Source organism: Misgurnus anguillicaudatus, chromosome 4 (genome assembly GCF_027580225.2).
Source record: "Misgurnus anguillicaudatus chromosome 4, ASM2758022v2, whole genome shotgun sequence".
In the NCBI taxonomy this organism is placed as follows: domain Eukaryota; kingdom Metazoa; phylum Chordata; class Actinopteri; order Cypriniformes; family Cobitidae; genus Misgurnus; species Misgurnus anguillicaudatus.
In genome coordinates, this window is record NC_073340.2 from 28,891,722 (window position 1) to 28,910,283 (window position 18,562).

The following is an 18,562-nucleotide window of genomic DNA, read 5'->3' on the forward strand; positions in this document are numbered from 1 at the left end:
AATGGCTATCTGGGTAAGATTATCATGTTTGTAGCGGGATCCAGGGGATTAATATGTGCAAAATATATATCATAACTAGTGGAGTTGGTAACTAATAATAGTAGTAAATGTGTAAAGTAGCATAAAATAGAATTACATAATAAAGCAAGAAAAAATTAACTCAAATGTGTATCTATTTAATGATTGGATTCCACAACTGATAACAACAACAACAACACAACACATACATACAAGACAATACAGCATTTCGTGTAGGTGTAGCAAGTGAACAAAATTTTTATTTAAGAAACTTACTATTGCACTTCTGATTTGGCTGTGAGATTCGCTGCTGAGAATGAATTGAGAATGAATTGGCTGTGAGAATTTTCATTCCAAGATGGCGGCCGCGCTACTGAAGCGCCACCTAGTGACTGTTGCCAAAAACGAATGAGAGTTTCCCCTCTTGTGCTTCTATACTCTTTGGTACGACTTCATGAGGCGGGGCGCTGCAAGAAATGACATCAGAGTAACGCGAGAGCGATTTGAAATCAGCCACCTCCGCAAGATTTCTCGCGGTATTCTGATGAACTGCCCTGCGTATGGCTGCTTCGCGTTGCAGTCTCGAGTTATAACGTGCGCGTGCATTCAGCTACATGCTAATGAGGCACTGTCAGAAGAAGAAGTGAAAGCATTAGGCTATGCAGTATACGGACATCTCAACCTGAGAGGTAAACTAAATCCAATACGCCTGCAGGTCCAACATTAATCATAACCACTGCAAATAAATATTTCCACACATGATGGCAGTATAGGACAGGAACTGTGGTCTTGTCATACCAGACTATAGATAATTCACAGAGCTGTATGTAGGTTTTTCACTGTACTTATTAAAGGAACACTCTAGAATACTATAATATATTCGTAGATATTTATGAAACATGCTGAGTTCACGTATATGTTTCTCTGAAAAACTATGCTGTATCCAGTTTGTTTTGGTCAGTGTGATGCCCACTGCCATTATTTACCGATAATGTATTTCGACAGCTCAGTTGGTCAGTATTATTACGACCTTAGTGGGTGATTGATTTTATATTTATATGCCTTCCCCATTCAAGTACATAGGACTTGGTTTTATATGACTGAAATAGTTGTATAGCAAATATGGTGGGAAGACCATATTTAAGTTTCCATGAAATGATTGGGTCCCCAATGACTGTATCAACCTAGAAAATGTAACAAGCGAGTAATTTAGTTTTGGTAAACCATTCTCTGCAAGCATGTGAAAAAAATAGGTCATTGAAATTTGGCTTCCCTTGTGATGTCAGAAGGGGATAATATCGCCCCTTAATCTGCACTATCCAACCACGACACTGCCATTTAGTCCAGAGATCAGCTCATTTGCATTTAAAAGGACACCAAAAATGGCACATTTTTGCTCACATATACAAAGTGGCATATTAAACATTTTATAATAATTTTTTTTATGGTACTTTGAGCTAAAACTTCACATACACATACATACTGTGAGGACACCAATGATTTATTTTGACATCTTACAATACTATTGTGGGACTTTTAGACCTTGGTTAATGTACTTTGGTGTAATTTTACAACCAGGTTTCCTATCAGAGTTCATGGTGGATATCCTATATTGCTATAACATTCACATGGCTCAAACATTTGAACATGTAAAACATTTTTTTTATTAGTTTAACAGATGACAGCTGTCATCTAAGCAGATAAAGTTGCTGCCTTCAGTGTTGCTTCTTTCTGCAAACATGGTATGTTTACTTGTCAAATCTTGCAGAACGAATGATAAATATGCTTAAATGACATACTGTACCATTTACTTGTTACAGTTCCTGTTGCCAAAACCAATTAAAAACAAATTGATTTAAGTATGACAGCTTTTAATGTTTTATTGTTTTATGTCATATGAAAACAATTAAATTGTTTATACTTTACTGAAAATCACATGGGGTGGTTTCCCAGACAGGGATTAGCTTAAATCAGGACTAGACCTTGGTTTAATTAGGAAATATAACTAGTTTTAACAAATGTGCCTTACTAAAAACATCGCTTGTGTGCATTTTAAGGCAAATCAAAGGGCACTGATGTATTTAAGATATGTCAGTGCAAGTTGTTTTCAGTTTGGACAGCTCTTACATTTGTTTAGTCTAGGACTAGTTTAATCCCTATCCGGGAAACCGCCCTTATAGTGTGACAACATGCCTCGCTTTAGAGACATGCTTAAAATCTTTCCTGTAGCCATATGTGCCTATTAAAGAAACTGAAGTAAACTTAACCACAGGAAAAAAGATATTAAGTAAAATAACTATATGATTAAATAATTAGTCTCACTATCAGCTATTGCACATAGCTTATTAAAATATTAAAGTATTCATGTAGCTCAGTTGGTAGAGCATTAGCAGCAAAAATGCCATGGGTTCAATCCCAGGGCACATACTGTATATACACTTTTAAAAATCCTGGGTTGTTTCCCTTTGACCCAACTATGGGTTAAAACAACAAAGAATTTAAAAATGCATAGCATGAATGCAGTAAGACGCTTTGGATAAAAGCGTCTGTCAAATGCATACTTAAATGTGATAATCAGTTCATCTGAAGTTTATCTGTTATAGAGTTCACCCATATGGTCAAAGTGGAACAGAAAGCAAATGTATAATAATACAAACCCTTACACCAAACTATTAATACATATAGCATACATTTAATGTTATTACTATGACCCGGCAAACATCTCATAATCAATTAATGAGATTAGGCAAAAAAAGTTTGATTTCAATCACTGATTTTACATTGATTTCAATTTGTGACATGATCTTAGTAAATGCAAGGTTATTTTTCACACAATATTCTTTACATTATGTAGCATGATTTATGTAGAAAACAAAAAATGTCTTTAGCTGGTTTTTCCACATATTTTAAGTTACCCTCTCCACATCAGACAGTAAATGAGCAAGTACTGACATGATTAATGACCGAATATTATATTACTTTGACTGCACTATAATTTTCATAAGGACTTTCATTTGCACTTACAGTATAATCAACTTGGATTTACAAGTTTGCATTTTAACTTTAAATTTTTATCCGCCCCTAAATGTTTTATATAGTCTTCCACTGAAAAAGCCACAGCGGTTTGAGGGAAAAAAACAAGCACAAATTTTATAATCAACAACACATCTTCAAAAGATTTATTTTTAAATACAACTTTAAATACACCACACTGTCATGTTCAGTGTCGTCTTTCATTGTCTGATCATTTGTGATTTTGTATCCGTTACCAAAAATGATTTACTCCTTCATATAAAAGTGAAAAAGTTAAATCCCTAAACCTGTTAAAAGCAACCAGAAGTAATCGTTTAAAAATGATTTGGTAGTAAAGTGTTGAAGTCAGTTACAGTCAAAAGATAGTATGAGACACTGTATAAAAAACTATTTTGTTGCCTTTTACATTTTTAAGTTCAATCAAACTGGCCTTTAAAGTCATTACAACTTACTGTTTCAAATTTTGGCCAGTTGCTATAACTCAGTAACGCAAGTTGAAATTTCTTAACCTATTTTAAAGAATTAAAGTAGAAAACAAAATTGTTAAAATAAACATTTTGTGATTTTAAGTTAATGTTTATACGTTGTTTTAACTTATTTTAACATAAGTTATATTAATTCTTTACTGGCCAAAAAAAAAGATGTTGAAATGACTTTCACTTTTTTTACAGTAATAAAGCCAATTTAATTATAATAAACAATTTAGGGGTGCAACATTTTTTTTACGGTGTAACCAAACCGAGCAGTACAGATCAAAACAATTCATATTTCAATTCAAACAGCTTGTGTAATGAATATAGGATATTGCACTTTAAAGCTTAAATAGTCTAAAGGTGGTCGCACACCGGCCACGCAGCTCAGCGTTGCGCGGCGTCTAGGACAACTCAGAGGTATCGTAAACCGGAAGTGCACATTAAATAGCGTGAGCTTCGTCCATTAGCATATACTTCAAAATGCAAAATATACGTTAGCAGCCAATGTTAATCGTTAATGATTTGGGACAAATATGATGTTATTTAATGTTAAACTATGAGTTTTTTTAAAACAGCGCGGCGCTGAGCTGCGCGTCCTTTGTGCAAACCCCTTGAGTCCTCCTTAAAACAGAAAACCCTACATATGTAGATCTCCCCGCAAGGCAACAAGGACATTATGAACAGACCATCTACAAATGCTTACATTCATATACCACAATAAAAATGGTAATCTTATAAAAAATCTTTTTAAAATAACCTCTTTGGTTGATTCTGTGTCTTTCACATAGATTTTTACTGAGATAAGGCACATAAATGTATTACAGTTATGTAGACCAGATAGACTCCATTCTGCCCCACCTCCATCTGCAATGACTCAACGTTTGTGGACAAGCAGATGTATGAGTGGGTTAGTTATTGCAATATCTAACCTTGTTTTCAGCTCCTCTCCCTATGACGCATTAGTCAGCCCATTAATCTGAACCATTATTCAGAAGGTCGGCAACAAAGTGCTCCTTTGTTGCTTCTGTTTGCAACAACTAAACAATGTCTGATCTTCACCTTTTGAAGCAGAAATCCCAAATAAAGGTTTGAAAAGAAGAACAAGAAGTTTATCCTGTGGCCAAATGCCATCCTTAGTTTAAATAAACACCTTGTACAGAGCGTTCTCAGTTACGCGTGAAGAGATTTATCAGTCCGGCTTCATGCAACTGCTTCCACAACCTCATCTCCATACGCATGTCATGATTGGCATAAAAACGCACAGGCTTTGACTTTTTGTCATAGTAGTGGTCCGAGAATAAAGTCCAGTTTGGAGTCATGAACCCGTAAGCATCAACCTGGCAATAACACAAAATAATTACACATTTGGAAGATAAAACACTATTGTAAACCAAGTTTATGGTCATCGTGGTATGTTAATTGAGAGTCACATGACACAGCCACTTAGGTGAGTCTTTTGTATGTACAGATTCCCTGATGTCACAACTGCTAACATATTTCAGTAAAAAATGGTTACCCAATCCCTAGTAACTTTGTGTTTGCGTATAGCTTAGAGGTTAAACATTCAATAGGGGTTAAAGAAAAACAATAGGTTGGTGGGTGTTGGTGTGCATTTGTGCCATGTGTCACATTCTTAAGAACCATTTCAGCGACAAAGGCTAACCTCATCACACGTATGAAGAGCAGCCAGGAGCATCACCGCTCCTGTGGATGGTCTGTAAATCTTTCTTGCACCCGTTTTCAAAAGGCTTGAATGCAAGAACCTGAAGAAAAGAAAATAATTTAACTTGCTGCTGTATTGCATACAAAAAAAGTGAATAGACAGAATGTAGCTTTTAAAATGCAACCCCATCTTAATGAACAGCTCAATATATATTTATATCTTAGTGTACATTATCCAGACCATGCACCAACTCAATACATACTGATACAACATGCTCACCTGTTTCTAAGATAACGGACAAAATCCGGATGGTACATTTTGAAGTTTTTCACCGTCACATTTTCACCAAAGTATTTAGGTGGTCTGAAAAAGATTCAATTAATATTTAAAACAAACATTATAATCTGCAACACAACCAACACATTAAAGAAGCGACTATTAACTCATTCCCCTGCCAGCCATTTTTTTTTAATTTGCCCGGCAGCATTTTTTGTGATATTCACAAAATGCCTTGCGGGAAAATGTTCTTCTAAAAATATATAAACATACAAATATATCAAATTAAAGAACAGACCCTCTGCTTTCAAACAAACAAACAAAATGGTGAAAAAAATGTTTAATCCTTTCTTTTTTTTTTTGCTGTTTTTAAACTGTTAAATATAGGTATTTTTCTTTAAAAATCTTTTTTTTTTTGCAAAAAACTGAAATAATTGCATTTTTGTGAAGGAATTTTGTTAGAGATCAGATTCAGAACGATTATCAAAACATTTAAAGAAAGACAAAACAGATAAAGCAATGAGAGTTAGACTTGACCTGTTTGGAGTACACTAAAAATGTACAGTATAAGGACATATAGAGTATCTATATAAATAAAAAAATGCTTAATATTTACGTTTTGCTGCGCTCAGGGCCTTTTTCAATGACAGTATGTGTGGCGGCCGCTCTCATAAGAATGTAGTCTCGGTCGTGATCTGGCAAAAAAATGTATCTTGTCTCCTGTACAGAGGGAAAGAAAGAGTTGGTGAGAGCGAATTTATTAAATATATTTCTGTTGGAGAACTCCAGAATCAATGACAAACTAAAAGGTGGTCTAGCTGGACACCACTGTTTACCTTGGATACTGGTGGTCCCCGGTAGCCCAAGCCAGCATAACTACGCATGGAGTTTCGCATGGTGTTTGTTGAGAATGTATAAAAAGATGTTCGAGATCCCACATCCTCCTCAAACCCCTTTAAAATCGCACCATTCACCCTAAAGATTGGAAGAGAGAAGCATTAGGGCTTTACATTAATGGACAAGATTTTAACAAACTAAGAGATCTGTCTCATTTTTAAATAGTTAAAGAAGAAAACAAATTATGATACAATTACAGGCTATATATTACCCTATAATTACTAAAGGCACATAATTAAAAAAAAAATATTTGAAGATTTTCAACTTTCCTTTTTCCAACTTTCGTTTCAAATTTCCTCACTTTAACTAAAAAATTTTTGTTGAAAATGTTTAAATATTTTAAGTTTTACTAATTTAAGTAATTTTTAAATTTTTTTTTCACCTTAACTTTTTCACATAAAGTGAGACAATTTAAGTTTACTTGTTATCAACTGAAGTAAGTTCACTTTTTACAGTAAGTCACTGTTTAAGTAATTTAAAGACATCTTTAAAAATATGTGCCATTTTTCATGCAAGAAGGTGTGTGCAAACTTATTGTACTGCAAAATGATTGTTTTGTCTCACCTTTCTTGAAAAACCAGCATTTTATTGTCATAATGTATTTATTGGTTAGTCTATAGGTGTTATAGTCTCCCTTACCTGAACACATAATCATGCTCATCAATCTCTTTGCCTTTTTTTGATCCATTCAGTATTCCTCCGTTTCCCACCACGGCACAGCGGATGCACTGCGATCTGCTTTTCCTTTGCTCCCAGTCGTCAAACATTAACCGATTTGCGGATGTGTTTAAAATCCCCAGTGAGCTGTTTAACACTGTGAAGACACAAAATAAACTTAAACCCATCGCATAAAATATAAAAATTACAGTGCTCATGTAACACATTGTATGACACTTTAATTTATTATTATTATTATTATTATTATTAATAATAATAATAATAATAATAATAATAATAATAATAATTATTATTATTATTATTATTATAAAACCAGCCTGGCTGTGTGGTCATTTAATTAAATCAATTATTATTATTACTATTATTCTTATTATTATGAGTAACTGATTTAAAAAAAAAAAGTTATTTAAAAGGGTTTCTATCTGAAGTACGAGGTCTACAAAAAGCTGTAAAGTTGTATTATGTAAATTACCAATATAAAAACAATAAAAACTACTCTTGGTTAAGGAATCTGACTTTAATTGTTAAATTACGACGACAACAAACACATCGACAGAAACACCTCCCCAGCCATGAGCTCCACTATAACGTCCCAGTCGCTGGTACTCTTCTGGAGTAAAATGCTTTGCCCACTGCAGGACTGGAATTGTTTGTAGAAACGTCTCAGAGAAGTTGCTCTGAGGTACACGCTTTCTGATATTGTTTGGACAGTCCTGAATAAAAATAACAATAAAAAAACATTAAAAATCTTCCCATTTAGCGGGTTTTGAGCAGCACATGTAAGAACAATTGAAAGCAGAATTTTTATATTTTACATAAGCGGATGGTTTGAAAGTGAGAACAAACCTTTAAATGCAGGAATTTGCTAACATACTGTAAATATTATTTGTTGCCTTGGATTTTCAAATAAAATCAAATTGGCTTGCTAATTTTTGACTAGTAATGAGTTGCTGTCACTCATACCCTGTAAAAATTGAAAAGTTGGATCAATCTTTAAAAATACTTCAATTTGGTAACACCTAAAATGTAAGTTTATTTAACTTAAAATTTCACTTTAGGTTTTAAAATGTAACTTTTGCAGGTGTTACAAATTAAAGGCGGGGTGTATGATCTCTGAAAGCCAATGTTCACATTTGAAATTACCTAAACAAACACACCCCTATACCAATAGAATCTGGACCTTTATTTGATACACCCGCCCCACACATACACAACCCATGCAACAGTGTTGGTTAGTAGACACGCCCCTTACTGCTGATTGGCTATGTGTGTCTTTTGGTGCTTGGCCCGACTCCCTTTTCCAAAGTGCTTTTCAAAAATCACGCACCCCGCCTTTAAAGTAACTTTTTAAGTTGAAGCAACTTTTTACATTGTAAAAGCTGAATTCAGGTAAACTATTTTAGCAAGTTATAGCGACTCATCACAAGTTAAGATTAAAAAACATAAAAGTTAAAAAAATGACTTAAAAAAGGCAATTTAAAGGAACAGTATGTAAGAAATGTATATAAATTAATCATAAAATGGCTCTGATATGTCACTAGACATTAAGAAATCATTTTCATTTCAAATATTTATATCACTGACAACAGTGATCCAGTCAGGATATTGTCATTTAAAAAGCGAGAGTTGGAGCCCTCAACTGATGTTTGTGTTGTCATTTTGTGTATTGAACACCAGGGGCCCGTTTCAATAAGGAGGTTCAACCAACTCTAAGTTTAAACTTGAACTCTGAGTTGACTTAATCTGAGATAGGAAACTCTGAGTTTTCGGTTACAGAACAGCTGATCTGAGTTCGTTCAATCGACTCTGAATAGGTTAACTCTGAGTTAAGCGCGTGCACAACCACTATGAAAAGCCGTCATCAATGGAGCTCCGATACAAAGAGGTCTTAATCCTTATTACTACTGAAAGTGTTGCTGCAAGTGTACAGCAACTACAAGCATATATTTTAAAGAAAAATATATTTGTGTCAAATTGCTACTCTAGTAAATGCGTATTTAAATTTTCATCACGGTTAAAATATCAGAAGTAAATAAACTAAGGAATGTACATTATTACACTTTTTATTCATTTTCATGCAGATGCAATCCCATGGACAAAAAGTGAAATTAGGCATAATAAATGAAATTAGGCATAAAAGGCTACAAACTTTACAAATGTTTGTCATGAATAAAACAGAATATACGGCAAGCGGTATTCGAACTCATATCGTCGACAGAACGTCTGCCCAAACCACAGCGCACAGTACTACCCACTAGACCAGCGATAATGATGAGCAGATTCATGAGAAATGTAAAGTCAACTGTTCAGATGTAAGAGCACGGCCACAAAGGCTAATATTAGTCATGTAAGGATATTTTTATATCTAAAATGACTGCAAAAAAATATATAATACCGCACACATAAATGCAAATCGATATGACAAAAATCCACTCGGGGTCTCAAAATACTCTCGCAAAATAAATGTAACTTCCTACAAATAAATGCAGCATCATCATCTACAGGATCCTCTATAAAAGCACTTAAAATTTTAGTCACTTAGACGTCTCTGCACCTAAATATATCATATTAGCTTTACTAGTCATTTCGATATACTGTTTAATTTTTTTGTTTAAATTTAAGTGCAATTTATAAAATATATAAAACACTGAAATAAAATGATTTGCACTGGCAATTTGATTATAACTTAAAGACAGCTAAAAACATATTTTACAGTGTACGTAATAAAAATGTGCACAATGAATGAATGAATGTACTAAAGCAACTAACAAGATTAAACACGGCTACTCCTTTAAAAATGGGGAGGAGACCACAAGAAACTCTGAGTTTACAGGATAAAACCTGCTCCCCACCAGGTTAAGTTCAGAGAGTAAGTTACCCCGGAAACAGACTCTGAGTACAAGTTACCTCTTCTTCTGAAACAGGCTTGACTTACCCCGCTGTCTCAGGTTTAACCTACCTCCCATTTTGAAACAGAAAACTCAGAGTTTCCCTCATTTCAGGGTTAACATAATCAGAGTTTTCACTTAACCACCTTTCTGAAATGGGCCCCAGTTGTGTGATTGCAGTACCAGTTTTAGCCACAAGTTTTGTGATTGCAATATCAGTTTAGGCCACAATTCTACATACTGTTTCTTTAATTATACTTTTAATTAAAATTGAAGGCAGCTAATTTTTTTCTTTGTACACTGTAAAAAATTCCTTGTTGCACTTAAATATTTAGGGTTAATTAACTTTCTTGGCTAGTATTATTTTATTTCAACATTATTTTGAGCATTTGTAGCAACTTTCAAGTTGCTTAAACTTACAAATATAAGTGCAACAAGCATTTTTTACAGTTTACAAAGTGACTTCAAGTGACATAACTTTTCACTTAAGATTAAGTGATTTGCCATAGTGACAATATTTTCACTCCAATTAAACATGATTTCTGATTAATTTCATATGATTAATTTTAATAAATGTCTAAGTTATCGGCCCTGTTGTGTGTCTACACAAGTTTAAGCATATTTAAACAACCTGTTCAGATTAAGGTGTCGCTTGTCCATGTAAGTGTTGTTTCTGTGAAACTCCTGTCCTTTATCTGATAGTCCCGCCTGTTGAGCCAGTGTCACCATGGTGGGTTATAGTCAAATGTGATTTACTTGGAAGTTCTCTATTTGCATTTATCGGCTGTCAAAGAGCCTGCATGTGTTTTGAAATCTGAAGAAAAACTTTTAAATGCAAGCTTGTGCATTTCACTATAAACCCATTATAACACTACAGTAGACACTCACTGACACTTACTGTTTGTGAAGGAACATCATCCACAGCATACTTGTCACCAAAAAAGTCTGCAACAGTGGCTTTTACTGGGATGACTATTTTGGTCCTATTTTCTGGCACTGTCCTGGAAGTGCTTGTGTTTAGATTTGTAATGTGAGGTTGTGTGTATTTTGGGTTTGATGGATCTCGAAGATCTGATTGATCGACTGAATTCCGCTCTTGATCTTCAGTAATGTCCGGTTCATTGTCAGAAGATGGTTTATCGACTGAATTCTGCTTTAGTTCTAAAGTATTTTTTTGTTCATTTTCTGAAGACGGTTGATCGACCAAATTCTGCTTTAGTTCTTCATTGTTCACTTCATTTTCTAAAGAAAATTGATCGATAAAATTCTGCTTTGAATCTTCAATATTGTTCACTTCATTTTCAGAAGACAGTTGATCTTCAGTAATGGCCTGTTCGTTTATAGATGACAGTTTATATTCCAAACTGTTGTGGATGTCGTTTCCATTGTAATAAAACCTGTAAGCAGAAAAGACAGAATAGTAAGCAAACTGTATGATTTATGAAACATTAAAAATCATTTCATTTGCTTTTTTGCAATACTGTATTCCACCTCAATATGCAGAACATGTAAACAAACCTTTTGCATTGAGTTTTGATTTCTCTATCAAAACATTCCTCTATTTGTTTTGCTAACCTAACATGGCAACATTGGTTTGAAGTCGTGGCATCAATAACCACTTTCACACAGTAATTCTTGTAAATTACGATGAATTTATCAGTCAATACAAAAATGTGCTGTTCACATACGCAGTGACGTTCTGTTCTGAAAGCGGAAGTTACCTGTGGCGCGCGGCGACCTCAGTGTTGTATTTGTAAACAATCCACGTCCTTCGTATCCGCGGACCGTATATTGTTGTTTTCACATCGGTGGCAAACGCTGAATGTCGCGAAGTTGCTCGTGACCAAACAACATTGCATTAGACGACGTCAAACCGAAATTGCAGTACTGTTTGCACAATAGGCTTCACAGAGAATGTGCTAAGGACGTCGGCAATTCGGTAAATAGATGGTAAGCTGATTTAAACAACTTTGGTGAAGAAATGTGGACGTTAACTTTAGGTGTGTTCGACGTTTAAAGCAGCGTGTGTGCGCGTGCGCGTGCGCGTGCGTGTGCGTGTGCGTGTGCGTGTGTGTGTGTGTGTGTGTGTGTGTGTGTGTGTGTGTGTGTGTGTGTGTGTGGAAACGTCCGTAAACAGTGAGGGGGTAAACGCGTCATCTGTTTTAAAACGTTATGATTGGCCCGAAGCTGGCAGCGCGGTCTGACGTCGTTATAATGCGGTGATTTATATTTTCTTCACATAGCGCTTATCGGTAAATTACTGGTAATCTTACAACCTATCTTACTGGTAAATTGGCAGCACTGATTTACCGGAAATGTTCTGTTCACACAGGTAATACACCTGTTAATTTTTAGTAGTAAATTACCAGTAAAGGTATGTGTGAAAGGGACTAGGCTGAATTTTTGCAGGGTTATGGGTTTTTTCTAAAACTGGTAGAAATTACACTCTTCCCCTTTAAGGAAACTCAAAAAAAAAAAGATGTGAATTAAAAACATGACAACCATTGAATTTTGTGTTTCTATTGCCTTTGTTTGCCCAGTACAACATAACTTTTATCAATCAAACTTGTATAACGTAAGCAAACACCATCATGAGGAAACCAGAAAGCTAATAATGTTTGTTTACGGATTAGCAAAGCCCAAAACTCATTGCTTGGGTGGTGAAACTAAGCAGCAGCGTCAGTTTTACTTCACAATACTGTTTTGATTCGACTGTTGCTTCATTAAACCAAACAGTGTGAATTTATTGTCTGGCATTGACTGATAATGACATTTTTTTGCATTACACAACAGATAACTTTTGTTTGCACGCATTTTGTGCATTTGGTGGCATTTCTACACTGAAAACCCTAATAAGTTGACTGAACTGATTTGAGTAAACTCATTCCCTCAATTCAAGTAATGGGTCTCCCAAAAACGTGTATATTTTAGTTCACTTAACTTGGTGGACACATAGACTGAACTTAAATTGTTAAGTTCACCAAACATGGAGTTTGTACAGTGCACTTTAACAAAGTTCATGTGGTGTTCATAAGCAACACTGTTAATTTTAACTGTTTATATGTCCCACCGGTTGTTATTCTTCGACCAAAATTATATCATTCAAAATGTTCAGGTGAACATTTTATGGGTATTTCTCACAGCATCTCTCACAAATTGATAATTTTAAGTTAATTGCCCTTGAATTTTTATGTTTATAGTTTTTGTAAGTTAAATTAACAAAGATAGTTAACACACACTAAAAATGGCTGGGTTATTTTGACCCATAATGGGTAAATATTGGACAGAACACGTGCTGGTTTAAAAATGACCCAATGTTGCGTTGTTGTCATCAGTGTTGGGTAAGTTGCTCAAAAAAAGTAATTAATTAATTACATCTTCAATCATGTAATTAGATTACTTTACAAATTACTCTCTTCAAAAAGTATTTAATTACTTATTACTAATTACTTTCTAAATCCTATTAGTACATGATACAAGGATAGGCATGAAATAGCTTGAAGAAATAATAAATAAATAAAAGTATATCAATTATTCTGGTCCCACTTTAGGGTCCAATTTTCTCTACTAACTAACTATAAACTACTTTTGCCTCAGTATACTCCAACTACTGCTTATTAATACTAAAGTAGTTGTTAATTTTAAGTATTGGTAGAAATGGGGAGGGTTAAGGATGTAGAGTAAGGTTTTACAGAATCAGGCATTAATATGTGCTATTAAGTATTAATAAACAGCCAACATCTCATTAATATGAATCAACCAGTTAATAGTGAGAATTGTAAACTAAAACCATGTTAAATCCACTATTGTATTTTAGTATACATAATTGTTTTACAGTCCATACACAGTATTAAGTTACATCAGAAGTAACTGTAATTAGATTATAATAAAAATAAGAGTAATCCCTTACTTTACTTTTTCAAGGGAAAAACGAATTAAATTACCGTAACTAATTACTTAGTAACTAGTTACACCCAACACTGGTTGTCATGCAACCATGGGGTATAATAACCCAGCATTGGGTCAATTTTAACGGTGTGTTCTGTCCAATATTTACACTGTAAAAAGTGTTTCTGTGCCTTAGATTTACCAAAAATAAAATGAGTAAACTGTATGAAAAAATTTGAATTCTTTTAAAAAAATACGAATAATTTAAGTAATTCTAAATTAACACATGAGTAAATTCAACTTCATTTTATCATGTATAATCCACTTAAATTTGTTTAAATGTTACAGTGTTAATTATACTTAAAATGGCTGCAAGTGAACTCAACTTGCCCTACTTTTTATAAGTTAGATCTATGTATTACTTTTTAAAGTGTACACACTATGGGTCAAAAATAACCCAGACATTATTAGAGTGAAGTTATTGAGCCAAAATAAAAAATTTATCTAAAATTTTCTGATGTTCATTAGATCGTAGAAGAATGTATGTGAAACACTGTTTATCTCCAAAACATCATAACATGATACATAACATGATACATATATTTATTATGATTTATGCAATATAATAAATTACACTACACTGTAAAAAGTGAAAATTTAGTTCAACTTAAAAAGTTACTTTAATTGTAACACCTACAAAAATTAGTTGAATAAACTTAATGTTTTAGGTGTTACCAATTGAAGTTTTTTTTTAAGTTCATCCAACTTTTCACTTTTTTACAGTGTACCAGCACAACAAGATTTTCATAACTTTCATCGTTTTAAAAATTGTATTAAATAAATCACACATTAAATATGTACCTTTTAACACACTGTAAAAAATTGTTGAGAAAGCGTATAAAATGCAAAAAAAATTCAGTTCAAAGAATTCCAATTCATTTTATTACATTATTATATTTTTTCGTTGCACACAAAGTTATTGTCTCCTTTCAAAAAATCTTTGTTCAACTTACTTTATTTCCTATGTTGGGCAAAATGTAGTTTTTTTTACAGTGTGGCCTGCAGTGGCAGCTTGTGACTGCTCATCCAAGGGGCGCAAATTCAAAATAAGTGTTTGGAGTGTCATGTGTGTTGCTTGTGTTTTCAAAATATGCGTTGAGTGATCGCATCATGTGTCTTGTCAAAATAAGTGCCCGCTGCACACACGTCAAAACCGTTCATGATAAAAGAGACGCTCACGTTCACAAAATACATGCAAGACACTCCCTTAACAGTAAACTCTGATTACGCATGAGATTATGCGAGTATCTGGCAACCGTGAGCGTCTCTTTTATCATAAACCCTTTAGACGCATCTGCAGCAGGCACTTATTTTGACAAAACACTTGATGCACACAGGATCACTCGACGAGCAGAACGCATATTTTGAAATTACGAACCACACACATGATGGGCTACATAAATGCTGTGAGGAACTTCGCATCGAGCGCCCTCGAAAAAAGAAGTCACCGGCCGCCACTGGTGGCCTGCAAGCTTTTTTAAGCATGTCTGCGTTAATATTAGAGCTTTGCCCTTTTAAAAGCATCTGGGCTACATTTCACATCACAGACTCTGCTTTCAGTGCAATGAAAGCTCTCGTCTGGATTTACTTAAGCGCTTTAAGGCCCTAAAACAAAGCCTGAGTATTTCTTTGCTTGACTGAAATCAAAAAGAACCAAACCCATGGGTGTCACCTATTGTTATAATTCCACTTAACATTCATACACTCTAAAAACTGCAACATGAAGTTAAAACGACTTGGTTTGCAAGTCAAATCAGCCTAGTATTTTAACTTGTAGTAAGTTGACATAACTTACAAAAAACAAGTTGAAATTGTTTAATTTAATTTGTTAAAGTAAAATAAAAATAGATGTTAATCATATTTTTTACAATGTAACAAACAATAGCACAGTTCGGGTCAGCCTAAGGATGTGGGCTGTCATCGCTGAGCCTCACTTTCAAAGTTTCCTTATCATATTATGCTGTTTTTCTTTGCCCATTGTGAAGCCACCTTGGAATAATAGGTATTGTGAAAAACTGAAAATCAATCTATAAATAAAGTGAACGATTCGTGTCATAGTAAATAAATACTACAAAATCCAAATAAGCGTCCTAGCGTCTGACGTTTGTCTCCATGACTGCATGTTGAAATGATTAGCGGGGGAACTGTATCTGGTGATCTCTGCTCTCCAGAGACAACATGTAGATTATCTACTTCCTTATTGACCAATACCAAATAACGCCTATTGCAATCGGAGCAGGCAAACATTAAATTCAATCAGAAACTATTAAGATGGCTATCAGCTTTCCATTGTTGTTCATAAACATGTTAACATTCTGCACGTAAAAGTATTATGAGTAAAGCTCTACCTGTAGTGTTTTATGTGGAACCTGGTAGCTTTTTCCCATGGCATTTGGATCTGCAGTGCCATGCACACTACAAATAATGCCAACGATCCGATTCCCACCAAAGCTATGAAACATAGCAGCAGTCTCCGGGGAAGCTGGACCATCATCGCAACACTTTCCTTGCTCCCAAATTGCTAAACGCCTGGTCGCCTTGTAAGGACATGGGGGATTTGATCAACACTGTTTAGTTGAAATTGTGCTTCTCAAGACCAACAACTTGGTAGAATCCGTAAATTTTGATTTGAGGTTTTCACACCACGAATCTCGTGCACCACGGAAGTTCTCTAAAAAGGAAAAATAAGATTGTAAGTGCACATATAATCCTGCTTTAATTAAACCAGGAAGATGGGATCCTGATTTCAGACCGAGGATTAACTTCTGGTTTGTGATGTTAATAAGTAGTGTCAAGGCAACATCAGGATTGGAAGAAGAATGAACAAGCGAAAGACAGAAAGAATGGGAAAGAAGTGCAAGGCACTAAATATATAGTTAAGGAGAAAGGTGCATGAGTAAAAGTCGTCGTTAGGATCTTTCCCAAGTGGCGGATCTAGGAAACAAACACAACTCCCTCAAGGAATATTTCTGAAAGGCTTACAAAGTCACGTGTACTTGTTCAATCTAAATATCTATTATACATCAAATCCTTTTGAATCAAGTGCATATCAAACTGTTATAAAAACAATTGAATTGAATGGGCGTCTGCTCTTGCATAACCCGACACACAACATTGCAATGCATCAAAGCACTCAGATTGTGATTATGAAGATGTGTCATCCACTTCACTCAAACAATAAGCCAACTTAACATTTTTATTGTAGTTTATTTTGTTTATCCATAAGCACCATTGAAACTTCCTCAGCTAAAATAAACTTTGTATAGCACTTTCTTATATTACTGCCTCCCTAAAACGATTTGCTCTGTTGGTTTTCTCATTTTTCTTAAACCGTGTAAATGTAAAGTCTTTATTCACACGCACAATTATCTAAAATCTTACTGTTCTTTTTGTACAAATAGGAATGACAAGAATGCCACTTGCTTGAATAGGTTTTTGTCAGTCTGGGGTGTTTCAAAAACTTTTATTATGCTTTCTGGAGCTCAGAGTAGACCATGAGTAATGTCTGAAGACGCCTGCACTGTAAACCAAAGTCCATTTTTAAAGGAAGCTTTTGAACTGCATACAAACTCATAAATGTTTAAATAAACGATTTCCAAGTAATTAAAATAGACTAAAATAGTTTAGTTTTACCTAGTTATAAATACCCATGTTTTCCATAATAAAGACAGTGAGATAAACTTAGTAACTGTAACCATGAGTAGCTGTTCAAGAACAGCTTCCTCTTTACACTCACTAAAAAAACTACAAAAATACACAAAAGACATTTAAACACAATCAAAAATGTCTCGTACCTGAAGGGAAACTTCTGTTAAGCGATGAAAGTTGGACTCGTGCAACGCTGAGCTCAGTTTTACAACTCAACTCTAACATGCACAGTCACACATAGAGGGGCTTGAGAGGCGGCACTATTGTGAGATGAACAACAGCTGCTAGGAAGTCGTTCACTCCCCTATCCCCTCCCCCTAAACAAAAACGTATGAGGAAGAGGGAGATGGCTACGTACCACTTAGAGCAGCCAGTCATTTGAAAACTGACAAAAGACTTGACCAGAAAAACTACAAGCTGACTTTTGAAACAAAACCCTGAATACACAAACGCTCCTATTCATGAACCAAAAAACAGATGCAATAAAAAAAACTAAAATGGCATGCAGAGACATGCATGAATGCACAATGTGTTTTAAGAGCAAGTTTTGTAGTTTCTTATCTTAATGTTACTACATACACTCTAAAAAATATTTAACCACGGCTAGGACAGAACACATTTCTGGGTTAAAATGACCCAAATAATGTTGTGTTATTGGTAATCAACCATGTTGAAACAACCCATTATATGGGTCATTTTAACCCAGAAATGTGTTCTGTCCTATAGTTACCCATCTCTGGGTTAAAACAACCCAATATTTTTTAGAGTGTACAAAGGGGACATAATGGTTGCATGGGGCTATAAAAAAGATTTCAGGATTTTGCACACAACTTGCAGATTCGTTTCAGGTCAAACTTGCATAAATCTGCTATTGCGCAAAAGCAAGTGTTGCTAACCACATGAACATAACTGAAGCCACAAAGCAGATGAATTTTTTTTCTGCAGATGAATGACTTTTAAAGTAGTCATTTAGTGGATGCTGCTTAAACTTTAATTAAAAAAAATAGTTTTAAAGGGACACTCCACTTTTTTTTGAAAAT

The 18,562-nt window shown here is 34.6% G+C and overlaps 1 protein-coding gene across 1 annotated transcript; it reads right to left on the reverse strand.

Annotated features, from left to right (window-relative positions):
• Positions 1 to 3,172: 3,172 nt before the first annotated feature.
• LOC129420883 (alpha-N-acetylgalactosaminide alpha-2,6-sialyltransferase 2) lies at positions 3,173 to 17,929 on the reverse strand. The gene is made up of 10 exons (XM_073867125.1): positions 17,669 to 17,929; positions 16,223 to 16,545; positions 10,825 to 11,323; positions 7,582 to 7,751; positions 7,000 to 7,170; positions 6,300 to 6,438; positions 6,080 to 6,183; positions 5,467 to 5,550; positions 5,188 to 5,287; positions 3,173 to 4,861 (listed from the first exon to the last, which is right to left on the reverse strand). The coding sequence occupies exons 2-10, from the start codon at positions 16,366 to 16,368 to the stop codon at positions 4,691 to 4,693; spliced, it is 1,584 nt and encodes a 527-aa protein (XP_073723226.1). The 5' UTR covers positions 16,369 to 16,545; positions 17,669 to 17,929; the 3' UTR covers positions 3,173 to 4,690.
• Positions 17,930 to 18,562: the final 633 nt, after the last annotated feature.